The following is a 22795-nucleotide window of genomic DNA, read 5'->3' as shown; positions in this document are numbered from 1 at the left end:
TACAGATATATGGGATAAAGATACATGTTATATGGGTATTTCCGGGAAAAAGAATTGTGTAACTAAACCTTACACTTGCCTAATCTGATCCTGGATGATGTAGATCGCAAGACGTAGTTGTTAGAGGGTTTTTTTTCTATGTTTCTATATTTGTCATCTCCCAACAAAATTTGATCTTACAAAATTATTATCAATCAAATTTGAGTTGTTTTCGGGTGATTTGAAATGAAGTAACAAGCAAGCATGTTAGGATGATCGGAAAATGAAAACATGAAAAGCATTATTGTTAGGTTTGCATATAAAAAGCATGCTGTTAGCGTGCATGGTATCAAGAAAACGGAAGTGGCCACAACAACCGGAAATTAGCACAAGAAATCACAATCAAGCATCAAAGACTATATGAGGAAATCGACATTATAACAAGCTAGACATTGGGAAGACTCTGTCTTTGAAGTTTCAGGAAAACAAGTCATATAATGGTTTATTTTAAATTTAGTGATATAGGTAAATGATTTAATTTTTTCTCTTGGTGGAAAAGCAAAATATAATTGGGTAGAAAATACATGCACTTACGAGTATCTTTACAGTGTTTAGGAAAAATAACATATTTCAATGTTTAATCATTGAGGTTTACTCAACCATTTTTTACATAAGGAAATGCCTGTACCAAGTCGGGATTACGACAAGTTGTTTTCCATTCGTATAATGTGTTTGAGCTTTTGATTTTGCCATTTGATAAGGAACTTTCTGTTTTTAATTTTCCTTGGAGTTTGGTATTTTTGTTATTTTACTTTTGTCTTTACCTTTTCATGATTATAGTAAATTTAATATTCACTAGCCAAAATAGTACATACTTTTTATGGAGGTTTGGTATTGATAAATGTTTTTGTTTTTGTTAAGTTTGAATCTTTACATAGCAAATGTTAATGCAATTGATGAAATTTAAATATTTGAAGCGTTAATCAATAGGAGAAAATCTTTTAATCAGCATTAGCAAATTTACAAAGACACCAATTTAGAATTAAATACTAATTACTTTACTCCTGATTGATAAATATATTTATGCTTACAAAATATGCTATTCAGTGATAGGATAACAGATAAATAATAATATTTGAAAGCTACAAGAGTATCATCTGTCTTAATGTGTAAGTACTGATCCGAATAAGCGAAAGCTAGAATAATCTAAAACTCAGACTTTAAATCGACTATATGATCTAAACTGTTCTAAAATTCTATACACGAAACTACAATGCAGTATTTATACATATAAAGATAAAAATATTAACAAATAAATAAAAAATCATGCTTACTTGAAAACTGTCCGGTAAACGATGGCAACGGCGTATAAGACTGGGGTGTGGGTTGAACGGGTTTGAGTTCAGTCAGGTTGTTTCCCTCATTGCTTGAAGGTGTACCAGGCTTAGGGGGAGGTGTAGTGTTGTTACTATTGTTATTGTTGTTCGCTGAAAATGGGAAAACGACAACATGCAGAGGAAAACAAACAATATACAACAGCTGGCAAAAAATTAGGTTAAGCAGGACAGAACAAAATGCAAAAGGTCAATATATCTTTCTACATTTAAATATAAATTCCAGCAAAAATGTTTTTTCTAACTCTCAAATATATTTGAAGCTAAATATTTCATTTGTCTTTAAAGTTCTAATTAAAATGTAATTCTTCATACATTCAGCAATCAAAAGAAAGTCTATTGATTAATTAATGAAAAAGTGTTTTCTCATAAGCCATAAACAATTAAATTGAAGAGAATCCATAATTAAATTGTTTTCCTACTAGTGTTTGACAAATCATTATCAACTGCTATCAAGAAAGCTTATGCTGAGGCAAACAACGAATATGTCAGGTATCAAAAGAACTTTGTGAATTCACTGAAGCATTGTTCAATCAATTTTCAACCTTATCTCAAGATACCGGAAAACTCTGCTTTTATCTGTGAAAAATTACGCGTACAGGACAAGATAAGCTGGCTCATACAAAATCACTCAATTTTTATCAAATGATAGGACTTTGTTAATTACAAATAATTTTCTCGTTTTCTTTGAGAAGTGTACATTAAAAAGAACTACAAGAAGAAATATAGTACTGCTACAAGAGACAAACAAACATTACAAGGAAGAAAGGAACATCTTTTCAAAAAAAAAGAATTTAGAAAGCACATCTACCTTCGTATTCAATTGATGTTGTTTGAGCCGCCTGAACATTGCTATCTGACCTAACAGTGATCACAATGGGTTTCATGTCAAGTGATGAACTTTCGGACATGGTTGGCCCTCGAAAAGTAAACAAAATTCTATTCTAAATACCATGCAATAAAGTAAGCATTAAACATCTTTAAAAAAAAAACATACTCAAAATGAGAAAATATATTTCAATGTAAATAGTTCAAAGTAAAAACATTCCTACATTTTAAAGAGTTAATAGGAAGAATAAAATATTTAAAAAAGAAAATAAATTGAAACATTTTGCTGTTAACTACATATACATTCCCACATAATCTCTTTAGTATTAGTAAATAACAATACACTGAACCTTGACCATCTATTTTTAGTAAGCATACCTAATGATGTAACGTAGTTTGCAGGTTGACCTTGAATTTGTGACTCTGATTGTGTAACGTTTGAAGTGGCAGGTGAAGGCATGCTATATTCTGACAATTTCATCTCTCCACCAGCAGTGGTCGTAGTAATGAATTGAGCGTTGACGTTGTATGAAGGAGGGTGAATTGTGACGGCTGTGTTAAATAATTGTGCTCCTGCTGCATTCATCAGAATTTGAGGTGCATCCAAGTTGCCATTTTCTGGTCTTGCAATTTTTAATGGAGGACGGGCTGTTGCATACCACATCTGAGATTATAAAATATAATAATGAAAAAAATAAAGACCAAGTTAAATAGATTGCTTATTTATAAAAACAAAAAAAGAGAGATAAAAAAAAAGAATATTAAAAAAATCAATTCAGCAAAGCAAAATATATATTTAGAAATCATTGAAGGTTAAAACAGTATAAATTTTCAAATATTCTACTTACATCAAGGTTATTATCAGTAGGTGGTTCTGTTTTTATTTCATGTTGTCCATTGACTGTAAGATACAAGATCAAATAATTAACATTTATTAATAATCCTCTAAATGAGTAAACATAAAATAGACAAAACTTGATCCTTATGTACATTGTTTTTCCTAATGATTTGATCATCAAATTATACATCTGAAAAGATAGTATAAAGTAGTGGCAACAGTAGTATACCGATGTTCAAGACTCGTAAAATTCATTTTTAATTTTTGGTATACATATCAATATAAAACAAAACTCAGGGATTTGCAAGAACTAAAAACCACAGAGCAATATTTGTCGAGTCGACAAGGTAGCAAAAAGAAAATAAATATAATCTCAATTTGCTTAATCAAATAGAACATACAAGGGGTTAAATTAAAATATAATAGCAAAGGATATGGTACATGTTCCTAACAGGAAAAAAGAATACCAATGCAAATAACAGCTTACAGAGAAAATAAAAAAATATGGCCAACATGACCCCGACCACGGGGTTTACACCAGAACATTTCAATCAAAACTTATATCCTTTTGTTTCTTTTAACTTTGCAAAACGTCAAACATGACAAATTCTTAGTGCACAAAGATTTAGGATTACAGATGACATTCCAATCCTAAAATATAGTTATTAGAATAACCATTTGATTGCCTTATTAAGTTGTTTTTGATTTTTTCAATTGCTTCTAATTTCCTCTTCAATTCGTGTTTCCAATAATAAGACCAGAGGATTATCGATGCATCATAATAGAAAATTGCCAAAAACATCCTGCAATCGCTAACACACGAAATGAATACCAGATTACCGGAAGTGATTCGCATTAAGTCACTGACACAATCAAGAGTTGTTCCTTTTTAACGACAAGAAAAAGAGACAAATCTTGTTACTGCAATGGAAAGAAGTTAATAAAACAACATATAAAGGTCTTAATGAAGCCAGTCTGGAAGTGTATATGTTCAAAGCAATCTGATTTAGAGAATTAGTTGCTTCCATGATAATTTATAATAGTAACTACATTATAATGATTGAATTACCACTGAGTGACTGCTTCTTTACATGCTACACAAACCGTCTTAATTTATTGTTATGTTCTTTGTAAGATTTACACAATTATTTATACTTGTCACTTCGAATTTTTGTCATCATATATCTTGCATTGACAGACAATGTCTTTGCAAGAGAAAAGTCCAAAGGAGGCATCCAATTTTGTTTTTACAAATAAATAAACTGCATTCCTTGGTAAATGATTTATCATTAAAATGAACAAGTACGAATACATGTTTAAAAGACTTTTTTTATTTTCTCGTTGATGTCTAACTATGCTAGTTTTAAAAGTGTCAACTGTTTTATGCTGTTTAATTCTTGTCTCATTTGCACATACCCGACATATCATTTTATTCAATTTAAATGCCATTTCATTTGTAAAATCAAATATAGTTTCAACTTTATAAAATATCCATCTTTATGTGCAGGAACATGTCTTAGCATATGTCATTTTTATTCGATTTTTTTATCAAAAAAAATCGTATTATATAATATCAGTACACGTTTTTCTTGAATAACATTAACATATTGCAGAAAGTATCAATAAAAGGAGATGTATGGTCAACGCCCATGAGACAGCTACCGACAGACACAATTTATCTATATATCAAGACGTCTTCAACCCTAATCGGACTTCTTCACGATGAAAAAAACGGTGTAATAGTATCTATTTTACGTTAATAGTGAAAAATAGCCAACTATGTTTTAATATTAACCATATTTCTATTTATGTGTGGGCTTAATTTTCTTATTTGCAAATACAATTCTTAAACCTAATGAACCTTGATCCTTTTCATATTTATTTTTTCCAAATGTTGCACAAATTTGTTATAGTTTACTAAAGAAGTTTACGCCTTCTAATGAAGTCAATAAAATAAGATGAGTTGTAGATTTTCACATCATTGATTTGTATATTTATTTGCTTGTTAACACAACGTAGCTGTAAAATTTTATACATTATCAGCCAAATGACTTGCATTCTATTTGACAAAAGACTCTAACAGCTGAATGGCTGGTTGCTTTATAAAGAAAGTGATGAAAAAACGGTGAAAAAGACGTATAAATGTGGGTCCATTACACAAGAATGCATAAGTTGTTCAGCTTGATCGATTGATTCATTAAAGGATGGATATGCTTTAAAAACATTGAATTAACAGTTTGGGTTGAAATCTTCCGATTTCAATCAAAACAAATGGCATTCAACGCCTAAATTACTGGTTTAATAAATACACTTTATTATATCTAATAACTTGATATGCTCACTATAAGATGAATAAATCATTTGTTTTAAAATATTACACTATATTTCATATTTATTTCAGTTAACTTTAGGTATTTTTGATTAATGAAAAAAGAAAATAATTTAAAAGTATCGAAATCTAAACAAAATCAGTTATTTGATATTTTTAAGATTCAGGTAGCAATTCTGACAGGTGTATGCTTAGGGTTTCTTTATGATTCAATAGTACTTTTAAGCAATTGAAATTTAATGGAAACATTTTAAAAATTACAGGCTTATTTTTATTTCAATTTTGTTTTGTTCGGATTAAAAATAAAAAATGCATTTCCTTAATTGCTGATTTTATCTTTGAAAAGAGGCTTCATATTCGCATCATATTGGAATAAACGGATAAATAATATACCTTGTCATTAAAAATTTGTAAATTAAGCATCTTTTTTTGCTATCTTTGTTAATTTTATATTTGTCACAAACAACTTGCAACCTGTTTATGAATTATTTAAAAATCAATTAATTCTTCAATAGATGATTTTCAGGTATCCAGGAAAGATAGCATCTGACTTCATCAACCTAACTGGGACCATAGCTACCCGGCATGCCTTTGTTACAAGCAAACCTTTTGATGATTAATTTATTTTATAGCAGTGACATACGAGTTTAAATTCACAATGCTGTTCTAATAGAAACAATGCCCTCCGACTAAGCGTAAGATTTGTCCTCGGAGATTGTCTGATAACTCTAGCGTGATGGCAAACAAATCAACAAAACTATGGTATGGTCTTTATTCAATTGATTGCAGGTATTGTTTTGGACAAACTATCTGATATCTCTGAGGGAGGCGTTTCTTGTCTTACAATTTCCTATCTCTTTCATCTGGACATGTTGTTATATAGAAACTGATTCTCATCTTGTCTTAGGAAAAAAACCTAAACTGATAACCTGTTCTTTTTCTGTTAATTTTGTTTTGTTTTCGTTCTCACATGATTTTGCTTGCCCAGACATTATTCACAAACCTAAAGGAAATGTTTTCCATAAATTCTAAAATGAATTCCCACAAAGCATAATACTTCAAAATACATGAAAAGTGTAATAGAACATAATAGCCCAAAAATGTATCTTCTTATACATATTAAGATCTATAAAACCGTGTAAATTTATGGCTTAAAAGAACTAAGTTGAGTATCAAACAATATTCCAGTACAAGTATGAACAAAAAGAGTTCATTCTTGTAAAAGGTTTTCGTATTGCAACTTACCTTGCTGTTCTTCTCTTTTCCTTTTGATGGCATTTGGGTCTGACATGTTCTGAGGTGGTTGATGTGGAATTCCAAGTATTCCTGTTATTGAGTATGTTCCTGCTCTTTGCATCGCATCTCCGTTCGGAGAATTTGAATGTGGCATCGATGGGCTATGTGCTTCATTTGGTAACGGTGGACTCTTTTGGTCTATAGATCGATTACTATCAGCAGCACGATTTCGAACAATCCTAAAATAAATGAAAAGTTCATTAATTTCACATGATCTATCTAAATTTGTTTTCAAATGAGAAGGGTAACGACAGACAGATAGGAAAAAACTGAATTGCAATATAGCAAATAAGACAAACTATTGTTGGAGCCAAATGAATTCAACAACTAATACTTCTAAGATATGTATGTATCTATTTGCAATAATTGGTCATCACAGTTTTCTATATGAAGGACGATATTCATTTTTAAACCAACGAAATATATTAAAAAAGAAATATTACAGTTAATAGAATTTATATTTCCTGTAGACTTTGCAGTCAATGATGTTGGTATGAATGAATTCATTATTAAAGAACCACCATGTTGTATTCACAAGAGATTGACGCATACAGAACACTGTCTGGTGCCCTTCAGTATGTCGTAACATTCTTATCTTTTCTTTGAGATTGGTGAAAGAGGATGAAAGACGAGCATATCTAAGAACAGTGATAACATTACGTTATATTCCTATTATTCGATAAAATATGAGTTTTTGTTCAAATCCGTGGGTAATAAATCAGAAAACGTCTCTTTTACGTGTTTAAAATGATGCAGAACGGAAATTCTCCCCAGTGTAAAACAAGCGACGATACCACAAATGAAGAAACCATTCACGTTTCAAACCAGTCAATGTTTCAATTACTATAAAATCATGGACTACTCAGGAAAATAACTATCATCGTAATTTTTTATGGAAATAAAAATTACAAATTCATTTTGACATGTGTAGAAATTAATCAACAAGATATGAAATTCAACCAGAATTTGCGACAAAACGTACAAATACTTAATTGACAAATCGAACAAAAAACGTGTATTATTGTTTATAATTTATAGCTAAAAATTATATTCAAACCCAATGAGTTATACAATGTTTAAAAAATGATAATATCAACTTATGTTTTATTGTTAATATTATATTTGTTTTAACAATAGTTTGAATGTGTGGCAGTTTAAAATTATAAGAAATTGGAAGTGTTAGTTTCACATAATGGCTTTTACTGTTTAAGTATTTAACAAACTTGATCTTTATCATAATCGATTTAATCAACCTTCAATCACAAAAATTTACAGGTTCAAAGGCAAAAATGCAAAATACGTGCACGTTATGCTGAGTCAAAGATTCGGTTTCAAAAACCAACACTTTTGTTTTCTACACCAAGGTGAAAAACCAAGAAGGTTTTGTATTTTGTCAAAACATTTAAGAAGAAAACGATAAATTAATCTTATCTATACTTTAAAAAGTAAATGGTTTTCTTTTGACAATAGTACAAAGAAACACTTGACCTATGACAATCGAATATCTTTTGAAAATTAACTGACACTCTCCAACGAAGTCATATGATCTTAAGGAAAGGCACAATGAAAAGTTTCCATGTGGTATTAAACTATGTCCTTCTTTGTTTTAGCATGAGGGTTATTGTTCTACAACTACTAATTAAAATTGCTTGCCAAGTTTTAGAACCCTTTGTTTCGAGCTATAGCAGAAAACCTTAACACAAAATATCGAAAGAATTTCTAAAACTGTTTGGGATAAAAATATGTAAGATATCTAAGAGGAAACTGTGTTGCTGTTAGTCTAACTCAAAACGTATGGGACTGCAAATAATGCAGACATTAAACGAAAGAGCAACTCTATTCTATAGACTATTTTGCATTGTTTTATATACGCAACCGAATCGACCTATTCAAACAAATTCGAGTAAGCACGAAATATACATGAACTGAAGAGGATATGCTGAAATAAAGTTGTAAGAAGGATGATATAGACCAATTCAACTGTATAATTTCTATTGGTATAATAGTGTGTGGTTTGTCATATGATCTCATCCACTTGGATGCACACCATCAGTACCAAACAACTTAGTGCACCCGTTTCACCCCAACTCGAATCACAACACACCCGGTTTTTTCTAATCGATGTACCCAATGATTCTTCATAAAAATTCAATACTAAGCGTAACCTATACTGTATTTTCATTTTGCAGTCGTAATGGTGATTAGGCACGCAAGCAACCTCGAAACAGTTTCAAATTTACAAGCAATTATACCATTTTATTTCCCTTCTACACTGACAACACAACAATCACATCCCAATTCGAGGGCAAGATGTCAGTTACAGTGTCTATTGCACTGCTATTCATTGCCATACAATAGGTACACCAATTTTGAGGTTATTTTCTATGAAGCTGACTTGATAATTATACATTCCAATAATAAATAATAATATAGTTATAAATTTTCTAAAATGAAAGAACCTCAATGTAAATGGCGATCTAACATTTTTGTCTGTGTGTATTTGTAACATGTTTTTCTTATAATTCGGTTCTTAACTGTATAGTAACATTTACAGAAATTTTCTCCCGTAATATTTTTTTTTCGGAACCTTAACAATCTTTACAGCATCATGCAAGTTTATGTTTATTACCGCTCGATAAATGTTGTTCAATGCAATCTGCTTACTCATAACACAAATTTTCGCTAAAATAATTAATAACTTCGATTAAAATTTTATACTGCTGTCAATGAAACAAAACAAAGTTTGTACTAATATTATATTGAAACAATTTTGTTGCATTATTAATTATATATCTCTTACAGAATGTTTCCTCATGGGAGACAGCAACATGACCGGGCATTAATGGAGGTATATCTGCATTCAAATTTAATGAAGTCAATGTTATACACGTGCATTATTGATACTTAGACTTATAACACAGACAAAATATTAAATTTTCGTTTCTAGTTGGTCATCATCAGTTGCGGAATTTTTTTATTAGATTATACATTGATTCTTTTTCTTATATAACATCGGTATTCCCTATGTTCAATATAGATTTCCGTGTACGCACCGCCCTATTTTTCCTAAAATTAACTAAAGTACAAAAAAAATTTTTCCACCAGCTGGTGCTTAAAACTTTTTTTTATTTTCTATAAATGACACAGAGAATATATTTGAAGTACAAATTAATGATTTTTATATTATTAAGTAAACAAAAATCAAGTATTATTCATTTGAGTTTCTTTTGCATTCTATTATTCTGAACGATTTCTAGAATTACATATAAACACAAAACACAATGTTTTGAAAATGTGACGATACTAGCATTTGAAAAAAAAACAAGAGGAAAATTGAGGAGTTCTATAACGATGCATATTAAAAATAAAAACATTTTTTTAATAGTTACTAGTTATTAATAAAAAACAAGTATTAATATAGGATTTCATCTAAGTCTCATTTAATATAACTCTGACCATACTAAGAAGACAGAGGCTGAATTGATGACAGCTGTAAGGTCAACGTCAAATTCAGTCAGAAAATGCATTTATGTGGTACACTTCCGCCTGGCTGACTTATAATTGTGGCACAGTCCTTTGCCATTTTCTCTGTGTATAGCTTTAATATGTGATAAACGAAGCAGCAAAATTGACAAATTCTCTCATAATAGCGAGTTGAAATAATAAAACTGTAATGAAAATTTTCCTTAGCTATAATGACGACAAGTGGCGTAATGGCCTCGCTCCATGGTTTGTTGATATCGTTCCATTACTGGCAAATTAAACTGTCAGTGAATGATGGGGGAGAAATCAACGTTAACAAAACTGAAATTAAGAATCTTTCTTTTATTCTGTACCTTTCATTACAACAGAGGATGAGGGAAAGATGCGTATGCATTTAGGGCCAGATGCTTGACAGATTATAGAAAATATGAATGAGTTATTTATTTTTTCTGAAAAAAAAAGTAAAGGATTTATTATATTTCAAACAATCCCAATATCTTCAAAAGTACAGAAAAGGAATCAAAAGACATTTAAGCTTTACGTAAAGCTTCAAAGTAGAAAAATTATGAGCTTGGTAAATGGAGTTTTCTTCCTATTTTCACATTTTGTTCTTTTTAACTGGCTTGAAATCTACTCTAATCTAAAAATAAGCATAATAAAAATATCGAACTCCAATGTAAGTTCAAAAAAGGGAAGTCCACAAATACTGACAAAATCAAACAAACGGAACGAGTGGAAATGTTACCTCAATATTAAAGATAAAAAATATTAATGAAAACATTTTCATAGTTTATTTATTGTTATTAATAATCATCTTGTTAACAAAATTTCAGAAAGTGATCATTGATAACTTTTCGTCAATATTTGTTTAACGTCTTTATTTCAAAGAAACTTTATTAGTTTTCCAAACATGAAGTTACTGTTCGACTCACCAAGGTATTTTTTGTATCAATATATAGGCGGTATATATACATATGAACCTGAACACTACTTGAGTACAGCATAGTGTGGAATATATATTATGATATATACTTTCTATTTCATCTTCCTAATTTTTTAACCATGGTGGTCTTAAGCGATTTGTGATTGCTTTGATGTATGGATTGTTGTTACGTTAAATGTGTACTACTAATTAGAATGTTTACAAAATGAGTTTGTTTTATTCGTTAACGGTTAGGTTAGGCAATCTTCATGACACAATAAATGCCCGCGACCTAGCGCGTGTGTTTTACAAATATTAACTACATAATTTCCAGACCGAAGTTTTGATTTCAAAGGCAATGTCTCCGCGAGATTCCCTAGACGATCGGTATAGCTGGTGCAACTTCTCAATACAAGTTCTGCTTCATTGCAATAGTAAATTTGTATGCAAACATCTAAAGACTATCAACTTGACACAACAGGCTACACCTATAAGGCTGGAATAACTTCCTCGGGTTTTTTTCTTGTGCAAGTAACGTATAGTAGATATTTTGTGCATTATTTCAATTTCTAAATTAGAGATTATATGGGTCATACATTAAATTGAAGTTAGCAGACGACACTTTATCATCAGATTGTCATCTTGGAATCACATACTAGCATACCCCATTTTTCAGAAACGATGGTAGTGTATATGCTCGAACATAAAAAAATAAGTACACTATTTAACTGTTTATATAATTATAATAGAACATGTTAAATCGTTTAACCATGCAAGTGTCAATAAAATTGTTTTATGACAGATATCTGTTTTGTCATTATGCTTCAAATTCTTCTGTTTCACACGTAACAAGAATTGTAATATTAATTATAAGCCTGGTATCTTTGATGAGTTTTTATTCAATGATGAGTTTTTATTCAAATAAAAATATCCGACCAAAAACAAATTGAAATGCTCTAAGAGACTTCAGCATTAGTCAAAAACAGTTTGTTTTTAATTTTTCCAAGAATGAAAATGGAGACAAATGTGTAATATACAGTGAATACCTTCTGCCCATACACAAAACAAACTGATTGATTTTTTTAGTGACACTCATAGACGAGAATGAAAGTAAATAAGAAAAGAAAGTCGAATAATAAGTAACTTTTTCTATAACGGATTCAAAATATTTTATTGCCATTGCTTTTAAAAAATGTGATTTTTAAGCAATAATTCAACATTTTATATAAATAATTTTGTCAAGCTAGAAAATGAATAAAATGCTTCTACAGAACGTTTCAGCAAAAAAAGCAAATGTCCACAAGCTTGACAAATGTGATGCCTGTATGCTTCGCATAGAAAAGACATTATTGAGGACAAAATTCAGTTACAGTTCCATGATTAATAAACCAAACTCATACTGACAATATGTAAAGTATAAACCATGTATACAAACAAGATAAGATACAAACAAAATAAGATTGTGTCTACCCTGGAAGGAGGAAATTTAGCAAAAAAAGAATATATTCGACAAAATAAATCTTTCTAGTTTGAAAATTGTAGGAAATGAGTGGACAAATAGAACACCATGCTGCAAATCTAACAAATATCAACTAGATTCACTCATTCTTAAAATCAATAACAAACAAACATACCAATCCTGACAGTATGCACACCTTAATGGGGGGGGGGGGGGGGTTAACTTGCTATAAACCAGGTTTAACCCTCCATTTTTTTCGGCAAAAGTGTGTACCAAGTCAGGAATATGACAGTTGTTTTCCATTCATTCTGTAGGTTGATAAAGTCCAACGGTTCGATTATTTTTGCCAGTTGTTATGGACTTCCCCCTTTTTGAATTTACCTTTGAGTTTGGTATTTTTGGTAAACTTTTTTTAGAATGTGTACAAATATTCCACAAAATAAAAAATGCAAGCTGGAAAACTGTGAAAGGGGTTATATGGGTGACCAGAACTCACGTTTAACACTGTAAGTGCTATCGTGACACTTTTTGCTTTTTATTTTACAGTTACAAACAGGTTCTGGAGGAACAAATGGGGAGGGGGTAATTAAAAATTACATGTAAAGCTCGCAAACTATTTCATTCATTGCACCACAAATGAAAGTATCATCATACAATCTAAAAACACATAAACATGTTTTCAGGAATTAATTTAAGGTGTGGAGACACAAAACAGTATGTGTGGAAAGTGCATTGGCAACAGATGGATTGTACACTAAGTTTTTAATTAATACATTTCCTTTTATTAATGAAAAAGTATAGTAAAATCACCATTAAAATTGGAAGCTATTCATTTAGGCATTACATGTTAGGAATACAATTTTGTGATGTGTCCAGACCTGTCAGCTCCTTTGACGGTTCACACAAAAAAATGCAATTCAATTCAAAGTATGGTCTACTGATACATACCTATTGATTGAGCTAACACTTGGGACATTTTCTGATGTACAGACTCCTTCAGACAGCAGTCGGTCCCTGATTTCCCAAGCAAACATGGTAGGGTTTTCATGTTTATAACGAGTTATTGCATCCACTACTTTGGGTGTTGCTACTTTTGGTTTTGAACCTCCTATCACGCCTGGTTTAATAGAACCAGTTTCATAATATCTGAAATAAGAACAGTCAAAAATAACATACAAAGAAAATGATCAAATAAACAGTCATCACTGAAAATTGATCGTAAACGTTCATTTTACTTCCTTAATTTTTCTTTTTAAAAATCTATGCAAAGAGCCTTTGTCTATATGTTTGTAAAATATGCAATGTCTACTTTCTCGTTATTTACTTCATCGCCAATTTTATTTATTTCTATTTAAAAATGAATCGTATAAGTAATACACAACACTTTGTGAATATGTTAATCGGTAAAAATCAATCAATGAATTTTCATTTATTTCGGAAAATCATGAAAGGTAATTTACAATGGAATAACTACCCTTGAATTTGATCTATTGTTTTAATTGATTTTTACCATTTAAGAAAGTTTTGGAACCCTCCCTTTATTTACCTGCAGGATGGACGAGGATACATCACGAGTTGCTGAAGATGAGGATAACCATAAATATACCCCTCTAGCAATCAAGGTCTATTCAGGTAAAATGTTTCCAAAATATTCATTTAACAGTAGTGCTTTATGTTCCTATTGTTGCGCATAATTAAGCACGTGTTAAGTTCAGGAAGCTAGTTCGATGCTCTTCAATGGCCATGAAAAACGCTCTTTTCTTGTCTTATTCAAACTTAATTCAGTGTATGTATCAATGAAAGAAGATAGCGATTTGAGATTAGGGCTGAACAGTCGAATTTGTAAAACAACACTGCATTTCGTCGATGAAGAATAACGCATTGGTCGGTTAATTCATATAATTGGGGAAGATAAATTAAAACTTATCTTGTGAGGTAGAGGGTACTGGGGCAAGGGGTACAAAGTACGTACTTATCCGTGATCAGTATGTTTTATTTTCTTCTAACAATTTAAACGCATGTTAATCCTTAGTACATCGGTCATAAACCTGTCTTTTTATGAATGGAGCCTATGTCCCTCTCTATCCAGTAATTATCCCTTTGTCCGCTTAATTTGTTACTGGGCTGCTCATAATTCACCTCTAATTTAGGACTTTGGTTTTGAAAATCAAAATATCGGAAGGAAAAGAAATAAATACCGTCACTGCGAGGATGGTATTTAAGGGGGAAAATTAACATCCTTTAAATTTTATTCTGATTCAAATGATTGGAAAATTGTGCCATCAGAAAATTATTATCCACCTTTCCGGAATAGCTGCTTTGGATAAAAATACATCAAACACTTAACAAATAATAATGCCCTAATTATATTCATAAGTTCGAGAAAAATTTCAATATCAAAAGTGGCCATTTAGTACATTTGAATGTCTCACTGATCCGTTCAATAAAAAAAATATTTCCATGCAGTTATCGATATTATAGCAAACACTTGGACCCAATTTGCATTTCAAATCAAAACAATCAGAACTACTATTGATAGATAGAAAAAATATTATCGTTAGGCGGTTGCACAGCGCCGTACAATAATAGACTCTTTGATATGAATAGACTAAATATTTACTGTTATTTTAATAGTGTCACGTATCGATATATTGTATTTGCTTAAATGAACAAAATATAATCAAAATTATAATGAACAATGACACTGTATTTTTAACTGGTAATATTTGTTGCCAATAAAGAAAAAAAGGAAAACCATTAATTTGATGTTTTATTAGGTATCAATGTTGGAAACCTGATTTACACATAAACATAGAGAATATAAAATCGCACTTCTGTCGGTATTAAAAACATTACAGTTTATCTGATTTTAGTTTTCATTAAAGTCAACTGTTTGCGGTTCTTTTGGTTATAATTTAGTATAAAGTGCATGTTTTTTTTCTGTTTTTTTTAATAAGCTTCATCCTGTATTTTTTAATTTAAATAAAAGATCTGTTAAAAAATGGATTTGATTTTATGTATAATTAACAAAAAACATAATTGGTCAGTCTTACTATCTTCAACGCTTCGTTTCAATCAAAGTCGAACACTATTAGCTGAATTTATATTAGGTAAGCTCCGAAAAGAGTTATAAATAGCATTGTTTGTTGCATACGAGCTTTTTATTTGAAAATACTATTAACAGAAATAAATATTATTTGGTTTTATCATGTCTAAAATATTCTTTAAAATATTAACTTTACAATAATGGCATTTTATTTAATGGATAAATAAAACTGTCAACATCCGCTACATGGTATTAATGTATTCGAAATATATGTATCTAAATAGAAAATCTAAAATATTAAATTTGCTAATGTACTGTATTGTAGTAAACTTATAAAAAATAAGTCATTGGGTAAAAAAATTAACAGAACTTTTTAAGTAATAAATATCTTAACAAAACATCAGTAATAGGAGAAATCTTTTCTTAAGATATATTTATGATCATTTCAAATGTTTCAATTGAGATTAGAGAAATTAATATTTATGTTTTTAAAAAAATAAAATAAAAAAAGTATGATACTAAAAATCCGAATAATATTTTCAAACCACAAATAGAAGCTGCTTAATGGGAATTTTCCTTCATTCACGTTTTACAATTTTTTTTCTCCAAATTACTCGGGTCCACGCTACCGAACCTTTACCCATGAAAACACCATGATGGAAGAAAATGGACTACTGACCTGCCAAGAATTTTACTGACACATCCGTGGGAGACCCTGAGCTGTCGAGATATATCACAGGGCCGTACTCCTTGATGAGCAAGTTCAACAATTCGTTGTCGCACAACATCAGGCAATGGTCTTCCATTGACAAATACTCCTCCAAGTTGGTTTACTCCACCATGACCTGTAATATAAAGTTAATCGTTATTTATAGTTAAAATATGGCATGGATAAATTATAAAGTTCGCCGTTGTTTTTAGTTAAACTTTGAATATTATTGACACACACAAAAACACAAGTCAAAAAAGATCTGAATGCAAAAGGTACAAACGTTTATTTTGATTAAAGGTGTATCAAAAACATAAAACATTATCGGAAAAATTAAATTGTTATACTTCCAAACACTCATCTGAAAAAAAGATTGATATATGTAAAGCTGAAAAAATGTCAATAAAATGTTTATATAATATTTTACCTGCAAAGGCATCGTAATTACCAGCAAATACATCATAAGTGTGGCGAGGGGGAAGCTGGTAGGTTAGATGGGAGGGTGGTCCATATGCCCCCGGCCACGTGTTTTGCATGGTTCGCTAATTAATAAACCGTCCGATAGTCAGGGTTGCGATATCTCTTCTGTTATGGGATATGTGTGTGAACCAAAACCCGGGTACCTGTTTAACACTACTATTGTTATTATTGTAGCGACCCTTCAACGCAATAGGTTTATTTTGAAGTGAGGGTTCAGTGAGCAATCCATGCGGTCTATAGATTCATTAGAAACGGAGACCAGTCAAGCGCACCGATCACTGTTGTGATCAGGCGAAGTCATTTCCAACTTAAATTGAATTTGAAGTCCTTAAAACAATTCAAAACTTTAAATATGAGATAATTAGTTTGTTCTCAAATAACTGATTGTTTCACGTATAAATTCCACTTATTTTTATTTTTGTCTCACACGTTCCGGACGAAATGTCAAAGATAATTCTAATTGTTATTTTGTCAATTTTATTTTATACACCAACATTCAGAAGGCTGTGATCAGAAGATAATCATCCTTGTTATCAAAGAGACAGTAAAAAATATATCTCTCAATTTGACATCATTATTAACAATCTGAATTCATAATTTGAACATTTAACCTTTCTTCACTTTTATATACTGTTTAAGCTTGCACAAAGCCTTTTATTCATATGTATATAATTCAGGATTTGAATGACTCAAACAGGTCCAAGAATGCTACCATCTTCTTGTCAATGTCCTTGTTCATTCAGCTGATGCACCGTATACCAAATTAGTAAGTTTTGCTAATTTTATAATTACAAACATCATTAAACACCCCACAAAATATGTTATTCAATCCCATGTGTTAAAAAGAGTTTGTCCTCATTTCTTGACAATGCTGTCACATTGAATATTTAAAAAAAATAATAATTTTATTTATAATTCTACTCTATGAACCTATAAAGATGTGCACATATCGTCGTTAGATGTAATTTTTATAGGCAACAGAAGTTGTCAAGGATTGTGATAAATTTCGCGATTTCCAACATTCTAACATATCAATTCTTAGACGAAAAAGAAAACATCATTTTTCTAGTTATTTGAAACCTATTTTGGCTACTTACAAAAAATCTCCTGTTACAGACGGCTAATGTTTGAAGCCCACAGAGATATAATGTTATGTCCAGCAGGGTATGCCAATGGGTTTATAGATTCAAATATTCCTTTGAACATTTCTGACCATCCACTTAATGTCAACTGAATAAATTATCACTTTTTCAAATTACAATTTGGAAAAAAAATACAGGGATATATTTTAACAGACTGTCCGAGACTAAATTTTTTAGATATGTTTTGAGTCTGGCAAAAATTCGTATTTTAATCGACGGAGCATCATGGCGTGTAAACTTTTATTATGCTTGTTCTTATATATTTCAATGATCACAATAATATTAGTTCATGTGCTTTGATCCGGCCACTGCACGCCGCTCGGATGTCATGATGTAAGGGAAGATGGTAGAGAGGTTCCGCACTATTACCAACTGTATACAAGTCGTGTGTACATTTTCATGTCGATATCAAACTAATTTTGTGCGCGATAGTCCGGAAAAGTTAATTTTACACCTCGAGGTAAAACAATCGTTAATCCAGGTAGATAAGTATTAAGGTTCAGTTGCTGCTCGGGACCTTTCGTCAAATATGCATGAAGTTAAAGACCATGATGTATCAATCATCAATTTCACTATTACACAGATAAAGGTATATCATTTTTATGCTCTTTAAACATACTACTTGCGTCAATATTTTTAAACAATAAATACCTCCATTATTTCGTGATTGTTATTACTAGCCAAAGTCAATATTTCAATTAATAGAAAATAAATAATTATATTATTTTATTATTTTATTTATTCACAATATTTCAAATGGTTGATTCAATTTCAATGTTTTAAGCATTTCTATTTTCATGTAAATATCAGGGTATTTTCCTCCTGTTTTAATACATTAAAGAATAAATAGATTACACAATTAACCCATTAAAGTGTAGTGAACTTCTAACTTACTCTTACAAGAATGATAAAAATCCATCATATTTATATTTGGATTATGATACCGGTAAGCTGTGGATAAATCCATGATAATTAAACAAGTGGCACCTCGGGTCGGTGATCTTCACTGATCCGGATGGTCAGAAAACCGCACGAATTAAAACAGGTTAGTAAATATTGAGACTGTGGCTGTCTAGGGATGACTTGTCCCCACTCTGTCTCTATGTAAACGTTTCCTTTAATTTTAAACAATTTATTGGAATTTTAACAAAGTTTTTAACGAGTGTTATTTTATGACGGAGTCATCGTCAAAAATTATGTATCATAAATATCAAACTTCAGTAGTAGTTTACAACATAATTCAAGCCTCATAAGCGATGTATCTAAAGATTCTATTTGACGCGGTTCATCGATCAAAGATTGTCCAGCCCTCTCAACCTTGGGACCAGCCCACCTGTAACATCGCAAGTCAACTGGAACACTCAGTCATTTGTCAGTTTTGTCATCTGTGTATTGAATCCTGACTGAAAAATCAGGTAAGAGTCCCATATAATGGAACAAAAGAACGGACAAAATAACCTCAAATTACCTTCTGAAATACAAACATTTCATTTATCAAAAGGAAAATGAAATGCGACATTAATTTCAGTACTAATCATTTATTGAAAAATAATGCTAATATTGACTAATGTATAGTCGTGTTGCATCGAACAGGTGTATCTTCTAACAGATTCAGTTTAAAGTTTGTAACTACGAGACCTCCTGTATAACTACCAAAAACCAAACAGTAAAATATACCTCATATAACCCTTGGATTTATGACAAAATTTATATTATCTTTATTAAGTCATTCCATAAATATTTTTTTTTTAATATCTAAAAAAAAAAACTCAATCATTGTGCAATTACATTGGGAGACGTACATTAATTTGCACGAACTTTGTCATAGTTAGCATCAATTCCTTCATTCAATGAGTAAGCATTATCTAATCATTGATGTTATCAGATGTAAGTAGGTCAGAGTTTATGATTTTAAATGAAGACAGTTCAGATCAAAAAGATAATTTACTGTTGTTTGGGGAGTCTTGATTTAAGAGGAAACCTACACTGTGGAAAATCCAGGATTTCTTACCAGGAAAAAAATACCTCCACCCCTTATAAATTCAACCCGTCGGACGCGAGTCTCAATGTCAGGACGTTAAGTTCTTTGAGAAAAAACAGAGCATACCAAAAAAATATTGTAATGAACTTAACCATCCATCTCAGAGGAAAGATAGAAACATTGTAAAATTATAAACAGTTTCTTTAAAAAGAAAACAAACAGGATGGGTATTTGTGCATTGAAGGTGCATATATATTTCTATTTAAGAAAATGAAAGTTTTGAATTGAAAGGATTTACTTCGCCTCGAACCCCTCCCCCCCTAAAAAAATCCCTACCCATCCATCCATTAAAACACTAAATCCTTTAAATATTTTTTTATTGAAATTAGTATAACAATAATGAAACTTAAGAGACCTAATCATTCGAAATGTTTGTTACAAAGGAAGTTACCAATAAATGGATATTCCAAGAACCAAAGACTTACTGAAGAATAATTTCCTGAATACAAGTACTAAAGGAAGTAAAACGAGAGAGCACTTTAATGATAATTTATCTATGGGATTACACCTTGATTTTAACATATGCAAGGTTGATATGCAGACTAATCAATGATACGACTAAAAAGACAAGCTTGGTTGTCTTGAAATCTGTTGACGATTCTGCACTTCATACAAGATGTGCTTCTGTCAACGCTTAAACATCCCAATAAAATTTTTAAAAAAAGCATCAAAATAACAAACAACAGACACCACTGTCTTTGGTGAGTTTAAGATGCTCTCTATATATGCTTATAAAAATATGCTTATATGTTATACTGCCGTTTAGTAAAAACAGATAAAGGTATATCCGAGTACAAAACAAAAACCACATATAAAGGAGACATTTTATCGCAAACAGAGGGTATATATAGAAGTATGAATAATATATAGCTTATTTGCACTTAGATCTTCAATTTTTATACAAACAAAAAGTTATGTTATGAAAAATCTTTCCCAAAGCAAACATAAAAAACATAATTTACTTGAATAATACAGTAAACTTATATACATTAAAGATATAAAAAAAACACAATCATCATTTAGAACATTAGAAAAAGTCATAAAAACCATTAGTAATTCCATATATTTTGTTAATTCATAAATGATGCTATTTGAAAGTACCGACCTTATAAACATTACTTTTAATCTAAAAATGTCTCGGAAGTTTAGAATTGGAATATCTTTGATTTATGTTCTTCAATTGTAAACAATTCTAGGGTCATAATTTCAATTTCCAAAGATATTCGGAAGCTGTACAAGGGATGCTTACTTTTTTCCAAAGCAGAAAACAATACATAAATATTTTATTGGTACCGGAATGTATAATTAGTTAAATATTAAAGAAGGCTATGATGTCTGATATCGTTTACTATGTTGATTTTTTTTTTTTTATTATATATCGATCATATAACGATATAACTTGGAACTAAAGAAAAAAGAAACACATAGGTAATTTGTCGCCATTATTTTTTCAAACAATAAAATAAACCTGTACGACTTCCTAATCTAGTAATGAGTCTATTTCAAGTTTTCCTTTGATGCTATGATCGTTAATAGAAATTGTGAATAATTGAAGATACAATTTGTGTGCAAGTCACTGAGACAATTAGATTTTCTTTTTGGAAAATTATTATTATTCCACTTAAAAGATGAAGTCCATAAGAAGGAAATAAACAAAGTGTCTTTCCAACCGTGAGACAACCCCTCAAATTCAGTGTTTTTCCATCCGTGAGACAACCCCTCAAATTCCATACAAGAAGTCCTGAGTAAACCACCTGTGATAACATGGAAAACGAGGCTAAAAGTGAATTTCTTTGAACAAAAAATTTAGCGATTAATACAGATAATTAAACACAAAACACAATTTTAAAGCATACAACACCCTGGACAATCCATATTATATTAGGTTCTCAACATGTGGTTAACATGGACAAAAAGACATGTAACACGTGTTCTTGAAATCGATGGGAACAGATTATTAATCTACTTCAACTTTTATTTTACTATCAAAATTTTATTGAAATTGATCATAAATATTAAACACTATTTAACATATCAGACAGACTAAGACTATGAATTCCAGAAAAAAATCAAAATCTAAATTTGCATTGACCACATGTGTTAATATCCCCATTCTTTTATTTATCTTACTACTGGAATTTGTCTGCTAGAAAGCGGCTAAGGAATCATGAGAAAGCGCGGGTTTCTTAAAATGAAGTACTTTCAAACTTAATGAACTCGATACTCCATGCAAGGCAATTTTTTGCACTCATTTTCTGACCACTTACTTTTATTTTGATATCTTTTAGCATAAAACTGAATGGTTTGTTCAATATATTCGAGTGTATGCCCAAAAATGTATATGACATAGGGATAAAAGGAAAGGTTTAGATCAAGATACATCAGTGACAGTAACCAAACAACAGCGAAAAGGCATCTGCACGTAAACATAAACAACCATCAACAACAAACAAGTGTCTATGTACAATATGACAAGCTCTGTATCGTCTATGTACAATATGACAAGCTCTGTATCGTCCCGAGTCTAAAACTATAAAAAATGATCTATTAACGTCAAATTCCCCACATGACAAAAGCCTTTAAGATATGATTGATTGATTGATGGTTGCTTAACATCCAGTGGCAACCTTTTTGATATGACAAAATCCTTTAAATGACGAGATTCCATTTTACAATATGTATTAAGGTTTTTAGCGCTTCGATATAGTGCAGTGTTTCAACTATATATGAACTATATATGAACTAGTTTATATGAATCTAGTATTTAGTTTATATGTGTGTATTAACTTAGTTTATAGTTTATATGTCTTATTTTTGTTTTTCGTTTGTTGTTGTTTAAACATACATCA

The 22795-nt window shown here is 30.6% G+C and overlaps 1 protein-coding gene across 10 annotated transcripts in view; it reads right to left on the bottom strand.

The window, feature by feature from the left end:
• The window catches only part of LOC127709070 (paired box protein Pax-5-like), a 65816-nt gene that overhangs the window by 6978 nt on the left and 36043 nt on the right, over window positions 1-22795 (bottom strand). For 6 of the 10 annotated variants that reach the window (XM_052214414.1, XM_052214408.1, XM_052214410.1 and 3 more), the window contains 7 exons: window positions 16254-16419; window positions 13477-13674; window positions 6614-6843; window positions 3050-3102; window positions 2580-2865; window positions 2185-2292; window positions 1314-1466 (listed from right to left, as the gene is read on the bottom strand). In XM_052214414.1, coding sequence (XP_052070374.1) covers window positions 1314-1466; window positions 2185-2292; window positions 2580-2865; window positions 3050-3102; window positions 6614-6843; window positions 13477-13674; window positions 16254-16419 — 1194 coding nt within the window. Of the gene's footprint in view, window positions 1-1313; window positions 1467-2184; window positions 2293-2579; window positions 2866-3049; window positions 3103-6613; window positions 6844-13476; window positions 13675-16253; window positions 16420-16710; window positions 16982-18799; window positions 19146-22795 lie in introns of those variants that run through there. The other 4 variants (XM_052214417.1, XM_052214415.1, XM_052214412.1 and 1 more) reach the window with 4 other exon arrangements.

This window comes from Mytilus californianus, unplaced genomic scaffold, assembly GCF_021869535.1.
Source record: "Mytilus californianus isolate M0D057914Y unplaced genomic scaffold, xbMytCali1.0.p SCAF_7, whole genome shotgun sequence".
Lineage (NCBI taxonomy): Eukaryota > Metazoa > Mollusca > Bivalvia > Mytilida > Mytilidae > Mytilus > Mytilus californianus.
Note: the sequence above shows the minus strand (reverse complement) of the source record. Positions and strands in the feature narration are given on the sequence as shown.